Raw genomic sequence first — 12058 nt, 5'->3', positions numbered from 1 at the left:
ACCTGCAGCGAGAACGGTAAATAAAAAAATATCCTTGGGACCTTTATGCTTACTATACTCTCCAATGAAAGATCCCTCTATGTAATAATTTAATTAAAATATTTTAGGGGAGAGGATTGAAATAATAGCATTTCATGAATCATAAGAAAATTGAATGGAGAAGAACCCTCTTGTTATAAATATGCACATGATAATCGAAGTTAATGAGAGGAAGAAAGTCAAAACTCAAGTCTCTTGACCGGTGTAAAAAAAGGAAGGAGAAGATCACGCCTCATACCAGTACACAGTTGACAGGGGAAAAAAAAGGCCTTTTGACGGCATCAGCAAAGAAAAACATGACAAAGCTCAAAACTCCAGGCTTAACAAAAGAAAGCATAATAAATCAATTTGCAACGGATCGCGCTGCTGACCAAATTGAAAATTCGAAGGCTAACGAGTTGACATATTCGTGACGTGGCATGATAAGATATGAATGGAAAAAAAAAGAGATCTTGAAGTTGAACCTCCAAGCACGAGCACGCTCGCTTTTGATTGCTCCTGACCAACAGTTGATATCGGAAAATGAAAGAGGTATGTAAAGAATTGTAGTCAACCTATTTCAAAACAAGCGTTCAGAGGGAAAGTTCACGATCGTAGTAAGACACACACGAATGGAAATCGCATTTGAAATGCATCAAGTGAATTCTCTCACATTCTGATTCACGTCACCGCTTTCCCCAAGAGAGAAGATCTCGAAAATGATGATGACTCGTCCGGCCGTCCCCAGCATTTTGTTCGCGACTCGGTTCAGAAGTTTGGCTACGGCTTTTGCCTGGACCCCGAGGTGTTGCATTGTCTAGCTCTGACATAGCTGGGGTGGGAGCTGGCCTTGGAGTTGCATCGGGATCGATGCTCTCAGAGTCGGTCTGCTCTTCAGAAGCTGCTGAGCTTGGCTTCATAAACGTCTGCGGTGATTTGGCTGGCTCCGTATTGTACTCTTTAGATGGAGTAAAAAGTTTTGCTGTCGAAGGCTGTACGCTTGCTTCTAGGACGCTAGGAGAACGAATCTCTGTTGGATACTCGTGGAGAGGCTCCAGCGTCGGACGTCTGAATTGATCAGGCGATCTAGACGAACGGGGTGACTCAGCCCTATCTTCGTCCTGTCCGGACAAGGCGATGTTATCTGAGCCTATCTCTGGTGACAACCGGAAGCAGCTCAGCTGTTCTCCCAGTTCGTTGACTTCTAGCTTTTCCAGCGTTCCCTCTTTCGAAGATATCTCCTCAGTGCCGCTCACCACGCTTCCACGGCTATTCGTCCGCATCATCTCTGTGCCTAATTTCGAGCTGGAGCGAGGCCCCTTCGAAGTATGTGGACCCCGCTGGCGAGCCTGGATGTTGCCCAGTTCTTCGTCTTCGTCATCCCCTGATTCAGCACCTTCGTAACGACGTTTCTCCAATGATTCCCGCTTGGCACGGATTGCTTCACTGGACCGCTGTTTTCGCGGTGCAATCCAACTAGGGGCGGTGGATGTAGGCGGCGCGGAAAGAGCATGCTGCAGCTGGGGAAGACTGAGAGCATTAGGAACAGTTGACTTCGGTTTTGTATCAGTTGCTTTGAGTGTTGATACTCCTTCTGATATCCCCAGGCCCTCCGATGTGTCACCCCAATTATCTGGGGGACGGCTGACAACAACTGGAATATCTTCTGTCCTTGTCGATTCCATATCGCCGAAATAGCTACTGCCGACTGAATCCGCTCTGCTAGAGCCTCGATAAGAACTAGAAGGTATCTGTTGGAACGCAGAGGATATAGAGCTGGGGCTGTCTTCAGCTTGATTAATACTGCGAGGCAGGGGCGGAGGTATCATCAACGGTTGTGTAGGGACGTAATCTTTAGGCGGGGGCTTCCATTGACAAAACTTGCATAGTGCCTCCGTCAATTTGTTGAGAGTCGGCGGCTTCTCAATCAAAGCGCTAAAATGATGCGCCTCAGGAAGGTCATTGAGGTAACCCGTAACAGCAATGATAGGAGTATGTCTATTGGCACTTCGCGTTTCGCGTATCATGCGAGCCACGTCCGCTCCATTGATTTGAGGAAGCTTGACTTCAGTCATAATGATATCAAACTGAACTTCGCTCAGAGCATACCGAATAGCCTCGGAGCCATTATTTGCAGTAATCGTGCGACAGCGTAGTTTCTCGAAAAGCCGTTCCATTACCATTCTGGAAACCGGGTGATCCTCACATATCAAGATGTCAAGAGGACGGAAAACTGGGCCGTCCACCAAGTTAAGTTGGGACAGTCTCCGGGAGCTTTGGCGCCTCCGTTGCACTTTCAAGAGCGCTTTGGTACGCGGGTCTTCGTTATCAGATGATGAGGGAGAGATATCAAATAATTGACTTCGGCGTTTGTGGTGGCTGGGTATGAATTGCTCTCTGGCTGCGGCAGAATGTCCTTCGCTATCTTGTGATCCGATTGTCTGAGACCTAGCACGAGTAACATTTGGTTGAGCACTTCCGGTCGCAGTCTTCTCAGGGGAATGCGTGGTCAAGCGGCCAGCTTTGTTGGGAGAAGGCGCCGAAGATGCAAGCTTGGTACTAGGTGTTAGACGAGGGACTTCTCCAATTTTATCAGATGCTGGACTAACCGATTGTTGAGACTGTGCCGATGAGGACCCAGATGTCTTTCTACGTTCATGATTTTGGCCAGTGCTAAATTGAACAAGCAGGGGTGAAGAGGGTTGCGAGGGGCGATTGGGCGATGAGCCACTTTGACTTAGTCCAGATGGAGAAACGGGCCGATTGCCTTTGTTCTGTGAAAGTGTACGTTGTAGCGGCATCGGAAGGAGAGGGCTACCTTCGAGAGATGGAGCAGAGCTAGGTACAGTGGGTGACGCTGCTGTCGATGACGCTTGTCTCTGCTGAGCTTGCAAGGCTTCTTGCCGCAATCTCTGGATGACATCCTTGTTTGCTTTTTCCAACATTGGAAGATTCTTAAAGTTAAAGTTGCCAAAGTCATCGGCCAAAACAGGCTCACTCAGACGTCGACTTCGTGTATCGCGAACATGAGGCGGAATGTGCAATGGCATAAGCCCTCTTTTTATGGAATTGACCTGTGAGCGGACCTTGGAGAGAGCATCATGCGGTCGATCAGGATACTCTCCAGACGTTGCTGGGTAATGGGGAGACGCCTGATCCTCTATTTCCTCGAACGATTGCAGAGTCGCACCGCGAGCGTCGAAGTACTCGGTATCCTCTGGGTTCTCGGGGTTAGGAACAAATTCCGCCTTGTCTTCGAGCAACGTATCCCAGTTGATGTCGGAAAACCAGGGGTGATTACGTATTTCGCTACCTCCGTTGGGATATTTCTCTTCAATGTTAGCGCCGAGCCGTTCTTCGGGTTTAATTGTCATCAGTCTATTTATCAGGTCAAGAGCTTCAGGGGAGACCAGTTCCTGAGCTTCGTCAGGCCAGTTGATCCGACGGTGCAAAATATTCTCAAAGACCTCATCGGGCGTTGCGGCATTGAATGGGGGATATCCAAAGAGGAACTCAAATAGAATGCAACCAAGTGACCACCAATCACTCATATCATCTTGACCAACGCCATTGATAGTCTCAGGAGCTAGATAATCTGGCGTACCAACGAACCTTCGATTATGATCTTCAGGGTCAAACAGCGCCATTGGAGGGGGCAGCATAGATTGTTGCGGTGGTGTACCATACATTGCTGATGAAGAAGCCGCGCTCACGGTCTTGCTCAGCGGTACCAAATGCGGAGACTCGCCTCCTTCACTCGGTGCTTCGTCTTCAGTAACGGCCTGATACGGAGGTGGTAGCAGCGCAGGGGTCTCTGGCGCGCCTTCTCCGAGAGAAAATGTCCGAAACATCGCATTCAGAGTGTCACTTCCACCGCTATCACTACGGTAACCTGATGCACGACCGACACTCTCGCGAGAAGCAGTCGTTTGATTGAGGCTGAAGTAGGATGGTTGATTGTAGCTTCCTACAGGGTCAGGCGCAATGATAGGAGTGGAACTAGGCGAGTGCCCACCCTGGAAATCAAAGGACGCAGAGCGTGACGAAACCAAAGACATAGCTCGTGGGAAAGAGCCTTGCTTGAGTAAGTCTGGTGCGGATTCGTTTGGGCTCTTTAGAACACGCTTTTGACGACCGACCAATCCCATTCTAGATAAACCGAAATCTGTCAATTTGAGGTGGCCGCGCTGGTCTATCAAAAGATTGTCCGGTTTCAAGTCCCGATGTACAATGCCTCGGTTGTGAAGATGCTCAACTCCCAGGACAACTTCAGCGATGTACTTCTTAGCCCAGTCTTCAGGCAAACCACCGAGAATTTTCACAAGCGAGGCACAGTCTCCTCCATTCAAGTACTCCATGACTAGATAGAGATAATCTTTACTAGAGAAAGTCCAGTATAACTTGGCCACAAAATCACTCTCTCCTTGCCACATCATGATTGCTCGTTCCGCCTTGACATTGGTGACTTGATTTTTGGCCACCATGTCGGCCTTTTTCAGCATCTTTATGGCGAAATATTCTCCAGTTACCTTCTTTTTGGCAAGATACACACTTCCAAAGGCACCCTTACTGATTGGCTTAATGACCTCGAAATCTTTGATCGAAGTCGGCGCCGGACGAGGTTGAGGCTGGCTCACGGAGCTCAAATGAGGTGAGATGGGTGCCCTGGGATCTGAAGACGCTGTTGACGACTGCCGACGATGATGAAAGTAGGTGTGCAGATGATGATGGTGCTGTGAAGGCAGCCCATGAGCATTTAACTCATTTGTAGGCAGTAAGGGAGATATGCTAGGCGACGGCATACTCTCACCACTAGGAAGACGGGGTTTGGAGAGGCGTAGGGGGGATCCAGGGCCTGGCACACGACCTGGAGATGCCTGACGACGGGGTGAGCTCGACAGATTCGGTAAGATCAGGCTCTTACGTTTCCTGCTCCTTCCACTGTTGGTTTGTGGGATTCCCTTTTCGGATGACGGCGATTCTGTCACCCTAGCACCAGCAGCAATCAATGAGGAAGACGGCACACTACTGCTGTCACTATTATCACCAATGTCACTTTCGGCCAAAAGAGATCCTCGCTTGATAGATGGTTGCGATGTGCCTAGAATTCCGCTAATGCTTTTATGGGAGCGTGGAGTGGGACATTCTAGCGGACTGGCCGAACGAGTCGAAACGGCGACAGAGGAGCCACGTCGGGGTGATTGAGAAAACGGCGAAGGATCTGAAGAATCACGTGTCGGAACGTCGGCCTGAGGGTTTTGAGATAAAAAGGCGCCGGCCTCCGCAGCATTTTCTTGCTGGTCCTTTGCCTCGTCATCTGGCAGGGTCTGTTCCAGCTGCTCATCTTCTTGCCCATATGAGGTGGATGATGAAGAATCCGAAATATCGCCGGCCGCAATTCGCTCCGCTTTACTGAGTGCAACGTCCATACACTCCTCCACCATGACCGAATATTCGACGCGGATTCTCTCTGCATACTCGACAATTCGGCGATGACGAACGACAGCATCCACCTTGGCCTTAGCGACTTGTTCGGTATCCGTAGACAAGGCAGCAAGGCCTTGTTCCTGCTCCAAGGTATTGCTGCTTGGGGACTGCCATTGCAACACTTGGGAAATGCGGGACTCTGATTGTGGGGATAAAGTTCGTAGATCCTCGATGCTGTCTGTTCTTGTCTCCTTGAGGGCTGGAGTACTGATCTCCAGAGCGGTGTCACAAAGATCTAGTATCAGCTCAACAATGCGAGCTAGGGGACGTCGTACGGCAAAAGACCGACCTCTTCCATGGCCCATGCCTGAGGTTGAAGGGTCTCTTGAACGTGGTGGTGTGGCTGGAGAGGAGCCAGGTGTTGACGTCGGAACAGACGATGAAGGAGATGGTCCGATAGGCAAACCCTTGTACTCTGGTTGGGGGGCAGCTGGTTGTCCGTCGGTAGGAATGCGCCCCTGGCGAGCCTCCAAAGTGTCGAGGATTTTGACAATTGCATGTCGATGCTCGTTGAGATTGTCTTGGGCCATTTGAACCTCTAACTCCGCGGTGTGTTCCTGGAGGCACAATTCCGAATGCTTCTCGAACCACCAGGGAGTAATTTGACGTTCACAGATTCGACAGAGTACTGGAGTAGGTGTAACGGATTTGTCGGCATTGGGGTCAGCAGCTCGTTCGGCCAACGTCGTCAAGTGATTGGCGAGCACCTCTGCGCCGACGCCCAGGGACTTCACGAGGAGTGGGGGAAGATCAATGGTCACTTCTCTAGGCGATGTGGACGGTCGTAACATCCACATGGTCTTAACATGTCAGTCTTATTGCCTCCATTGTAAAAGATCGAAAGCACAACTTACATGTCCCTCGCCATCGCCTGAGCGGTCATAAATCATGATGCCTTGCGCTTCCATACACAGTACATCACCATCATCCTCTTTTCTCACGTAGTTTGGGTAGTTGTCTGTTTCTCCGGCACCAACGCCTTCAAGCTCACCAATCTCAATGTCGTCGTGGGTTTGGGAAGGTTTCAACATTGAATCAGGGCCCATCAGGACCGAGAAACGAATAAACCGACTTCGAGAATCGTCCTCCTTCATCAACTTGACAGCATCTTGAAAACACGTCTTATTATTCCAGAGGATATCGGACACGATCTTGCCTGCCACAGAGTCTGGGTCGGTGCCAACAACCTGTCTCCAAGAAGGGCTCACCCATTTTACGCGGCCATCCAAGCCCAGATCCAAGATCACATTCAAGGTTTGTTCTGCAGCTTCGCGCAAATCCTCACGTTCTGCTCGCATATCTTCGCTATAGGAACGGTCCAGAGCCAGAGCCAGCCTGTTATGGATCGGGGTACGGGCCTCTTCCCTCAATGCTGCGACAGTAGGCGGAGCCAGAAACTGAGACGGATTTTTATTGTTACCTGCCATTGTGCTTTCCACCTACTGACGGCAATTGCCGTCAGATTTTCCAGACACGCAAACACACACACGCGCGGACCTGGCCGGCCGAAGACAGTTCTTCCCCCTCCCTCCTTTGTAATAGATCAATCCTCTTTTTTTTTTTCCCTCCTACAAGCAGGGTACCAAGCAAAGCCAAACCGCCTGCCAGGCAGATCGGTTACCCGTGAGCAGCTGTGGCTTCACCCGTGGGATCAGCAAGCCATGGCGGGGAACACGAGCATCAATGCAGTTGGAAGTCAACGGTCCGACTGCACGAGATGTAGTATCTGAGGGGCCGGCAGCAAAGGGCGCCCCCTTGGTGAGGTAGATAGCAAGATCGATTCAGCGAGGAGCAAAGGTCGGTCGTAACGGACGGGACGAGGATGGAGGAGGAATCTACTGATGTTGTCGCAGAACGGTGGGGAAGCAAGATAAACCAACTAACTAACTGGACGGGCGATCGAATTGTGGAGCCCAACTCGCTGAGCCTTGGGAGCGCGAGGAGAGCAGCAGAGAATCCGATCCGACAGGGAGTGATGATGCAGAGAGTCGCAGCAACAGCAGAGGGAAGGAAGGTTGGAGCCAAAGAAACTCGGGCGTGTCGTCAGGAAGTAACGTGATGTTCGATAAGAGGCACTAGTCGAATACGGGAGGGAAGCGCGACGGCAGGCGCGTTGGCCGTTAATGTTCGATCAATTAATGAATTCCTTTCCACCTTCCACACGCCTTCGTTCATTCATTCACGCATGTTCTAACTATCTGTTTATTTATTATTTACTTACGCATCACTCGACTCTTCCGAGACCAGTCCTAGACGCAATACTTCCCCCGTCCCTTGCCTCTCCATTGGCAGGCAGCCACCGCCGATGATTCATCCGGTAGCCTGAGGCAAAAACTCAAATCAAAAGAAAACACACCATGTGATTCCGTCGACCTCGCGCTTGTTGTGCGTTGTCATCGAGTATGCTGCAGATAAATTCTTCTACTGCTATTTTATACTTCCGGCAAGAAACCAATTTCCTCGAAGAGAGAGAGAGAGAGGGAGAGGGAGAGGGAGAAAAAAAAAAAAAAAAAAAAGAGAGAGTTCCTATGGCCACTAGCACGAATGAAAAACCGCGCATGCTACGTCCTGCATGCGAAGTACAATGGTGCATCGGGCTAATTTGCAGCATGACCGCACAAGTCATAAACATTTTTTGGCTTCTCCAATGAGTCATGGTCGACGACGTACCTAGCATAGGCTAGACCCGCCTGTACATGATGCTCAGGCATAGTTCAGCCCGTGTTATATCTCACCTGGATTCTTACCTTCCAGCATCATGCCTATCTCTGCGCCTACGCACGCCGAAGTCAAGTGTTGATCGTGATCGACTTGCGCGGATCACTGGATAAAGTGGTTAGTAGCAAATGTCAGCATCCATTCCACACGCTTCCAAACCCCGCATATAAGGCACGTACCCAGGCATTGCGTACCACTGTACTGCAACACATAATATGCACCAACACTGCAAGTAAGCCAGCAGGCTAGTCTAGTCATAACAGAGTTTCTAGTGCGTTTGAAGTTGACATCCATCATCAAACCTCCTTATTATTCGTCCAGTCAAACTTCCTCCTCATTGACGAGCATGACTCTACTAGCTCTAATGCCTGCAAACCCCGGTTCTGTGTACGCCATACAGAGAATATCTACGCCCCATCCAAGCCCATGCAGAGATTTATTTTCTGCGAATCGCGGAATTCTTATAATTATCTCTTATTGCTTGTTTTTCTATCGCCCATTCTTACTTAGTGCTCTATGCTGATAATGCATAATTGTAAAAATTGTCTATACCTAGGTATGTGAAGACTATTGGTTGCTTAAATGAATGGACAGGAACAGTGCGGGATGTCCTTGATACATTCTAGGGCTATTTACAGCACATCTCGGCCGTCCATAGGGACGCATACAAGGTATATTTCAACAGAAAAGATCACAAATATGTATGACTCAAAAAATATATAAAAAGATACACTGGGATTCTAAAACTCGACAAGTCTTGATGAGTATGCCCCTGAGAATAGGCCAAAATCTATATCGCCAACTTTATACAAAAAGCAAAACAAAACAAAAAACGTCATCATGAGACAAGATCGAGAAGCAAAGAATTGGAAAGCTCAAGGACGATACTGCCCCTGCTCCATCAGATGATCATCATCACCGCTCCTTCTACTACTACTATGCTGAGACCCAAATCGAGACAAAAACCGACTTCCATGCAACGAAGATGACTGACTCGGCCGTCCAAACACAGAACCACCAGCCTGAGACTCCATCGATGATCGCGAAGGCGCCCCGTCATGCTGCTGCCGGAGCGGGTGGTGGCGGTGACGCGACGAAAGCGACTCGCGCGACGCTACGTCGTCCTCTCGAATCCGGCGATCTAGAGCCTCACGATTGGCGTTGCGAACGACTGCTTCGAGCCGCGAAGGACTTCGGTCTTCAAAAACGTCTCCCATAATATCGCCCGACGCCAGCTGCGACGTGCCTAGAGAGAAATCCACGTGGCGACCAGGTCGAGACAAGGATTCACCACGTGCACGAGCCGCCGCTGCCATCGATCCCTTACGCAGGATAGAGTGTTGTGGGCGAACGGACGCACTGCTGCCGGAGCTGGTGGCATGGTTTTCGGGCAGGTTGGGGTCTCGCCCCTCCTCGATGATAGTTTCGTGTTGTGGTGCTGCTTCGTTGCCGCCGTGTCTCGTCGATGCCGCATAGCTGGGCGGTTGACCGTGGTGGTTGACATGGAAGGGGTAATCGACGTGTGCTCCCTGGAGATTCATACGAGGTCCCTCGATGCCGATCTCTTGCATGGAGAGCATGAGCATGCAAATAAACTTGTTGCGTCTCTGAAGACGGAGACCTTCGTTTTGCCAGTTAGACTTGTAGAAAAACACAACATTGAGAGTGAGCGAAAAGGCTTCGCTGACTTCTCTGAGCTCCGTGATGATATTTCCTTGGTATTCACGTTTCTCTACTCGTACGAATTCTAGTAGACGCTGTCGTAGCGCGTCCATCTGTTCAATCGTGGTTCCGTACTTGATAACAATAGGCACCGCTTCAGCGAGGCCACCAGAGCGACGCTGATTGAGGATAAAAAGCGTATTGAGATAACTGTTGGGAGCTTGGACAACATGGCCCTCCATCTTCTTGAATTCTGTGTACAAGAGAGAGATCTCCTTCACAAAGTAGTCGTCTCCAGTCAAGTTCGCCCCCGTGTTGCCATAAATAGTCACTCGGTCGCCCACGTCAAACGGATGCTTAACAAACACGAAAATCACCGACTGCAAAAACTCCTGGGCCGTGGCAGAGAAGAGCCACGAAAGCGCTAGGATAGTCGATCCCGCCGAAGTCAATACACCGGCGGCCGAAGTTGAAATCAGAGACAGAAAAACCAAGATCGTGATAACGCAGACGAGGAAAAACAAAACCGCATCTAGTCTGCCCACAACCGAGTCCAAGTCCTTCAAAGACGCCGTGATAGATTTTCTTTCGCGACCTATCTCAACACAAACGGCCTCCAGTTCCTCCATAGAGATGTCTCCGTTCATATCCTTATCAAACATCGTGAAGGCGGCTTCCGCTTCCTCGTTGTTGTCAAAAGCCGCTTTCAAATCACCAGAAAAGACTGATTCGAACCCAGGGCGCACAAAGGTACGGTACAGTCGTCTTGCCAACACCTGACCGCCCGTTGTGGTGCTGAGCAGGGTCAGAACAACCTGGTGTGGGTGACTGCTCTTGTGTATCTTTCTGCCTGTAAAGTCGCCGGCGACTGCTCCAGCGACGTCTCCAACCTTGTTCAGGGTCTTCTTGCCAACGCGCATCGCTGCCCCAGCTACGTTCAAGGGCGTTTTCATACCGGAGTGGCCCGCACTGTCATGGTTTGCAAAGTCCTCGTCCTTTTCAGAGATCATCTCTCGAGAGTAGGTATACAGCTTGGTCAAGCTCCCGATTTGGAATTTGTTGATTTCGATGCGATCGGCATAGGTACGCGTATGAAAGCTGATGGCGATCAGTTGAATGATAATCTTCTCGATCAAGTTGAGAATCGCTCCCACAAAAATAGAAACAATGACTTTGTTCATCGTGTTCTCCCATGACTTGACTGATGTATTGCGGTCCACGTGATGATTGGTCATGGTCGGCAAAAACGACACCTCAACTCCCAGCCACCAGAAGAAGAGAGTGATTGGCAATTCCAATTCCCTGCCGAGATCGCGCCATTTCTTCGCACTGTTGGTGAACATGGATGAAACTGTGCCCAGGACGTGAGGAACACATTTTGCGGTGATCTGTCGGAGAACAGTTGGTCAGTTTTCATTTCTCTTCCACTGCGACTCTTCTAGAATTGGAATAACTTACTCTACCCGCCCAGAGAGTCAACCAAAAGATCTCCAACCAAATACTAAACCACATCAGCTGGACGCCACCAACATTGGCCGTTTTAAAGACCAGAGCCCCCAATAACAGCGGGATCAAAATAATCAGCGTCACGGGTGTGATGTAAAAGAAATATCGGATCAGGAAACTTGAGCTGTGAATCTTGATGAAGATCCGGGCGAGATTCGATTGGGGGTTCTCAGGCGGATTGTAGATTGCAGCTGTCTCATGTAACGGGTTGGTAGCAACATCGAACTCATCGACCTGTTCCGGCCGCGACCGAGTCTGATGCAGCGAGGCCCCTTCACTGAGCTCATCCTCACGCTGAGAGTTTGACACCACACGCTCTGCCTGGAGCACAGCCAGATCGTCGTCTAGCCTCAGCGACTGCTCACGCACTGCTGACGGAGACGACTCGGACATACTAGACATCTCGCGGACGGTATCTAGCCTCAGGTTGTGCCTGCCACGAGCCTCGTACTCGGCCTCCGCGTCGTCCAACGTGGCTTCATTTTCAGGGGGGATATGCGTGGCATCATCGTGATACGAAGGTTCCTGAATTTCGTGCACAGGAGTCGACATGCTTGTCTAGCTGTTGTTTTAAATGACGACAATGGCAGTCGGTTTCGTTTTTTTCTCTTTTTTTTTCTTCAGATTTCTTTCGCGACCTTGTGCAATGCGAACAGCGCCAGCATGA

The 12058-nt window shown here is 50.0% G+C and overlaps 2 protein-coding genes across 2 annotated transcripts; both read right to left on the bottom strand.

Annotated features, from left to right (window-relative positions):
• Positions 1 to 704: 704 nt before the first annotated feature.
• On the bottom strand, positions 705 to 6932 carry UA08_06000 (hypothetical protein; the record flags this gene model as incomplete). Its single annotated transcript, XM_020268555.1, has 2 exons — positions 705 to 6305; positions 6360 to 6932. The coding sequence occupies 2 exons, from the start codon at positions 6930 to 6932 to the stop codon at positions 705 to 707; spliced, it is 6174 nt and encodes a 2057-aa protein (XP_020118531.1).
• Positions 6933 to 9098: 2166 nt separating this feature from the next.
• Positions 9099 to 11943, bottom strand: UA08_05999 (hypothetical protein; the record flags this gene model as incomplete). Its single annotated transcript, XM_020268544.1, has 2 exons — positions 9099 to 11273; positions 11344 to 11943. The coding sequence occupies 2 exons, from the start codon at positions 11941 to 11943 to the stop codon at positions 9099 to 9101; spliced, it is 2775 nt and encodes a 924-aa protein (XP_020118532.1).
• Positions 11944 to 12058: the final 115 nt, after the last annotated feature.

Source organism: Talaromyces atroroseus (genome assembly GCF_001907595.1).
Source record: "Talaromyces atroroseus strain IBT 11181 chromosome Unknown scaffold_8, whole genome shotgun sequence".
Taxonomy (NCBI): domain Eukaryota; kingdom Fungi; phylum Ascomycota; class Eurotiomycetes; order Eurotiales; family Trichocomaceae; genus Talaromyces; species Talaromyces atroroseus.
Note: the sequence above shows the minus strand (reverse complement) of the source record. Positions and strands in the feature narration are given on the sequence as shown.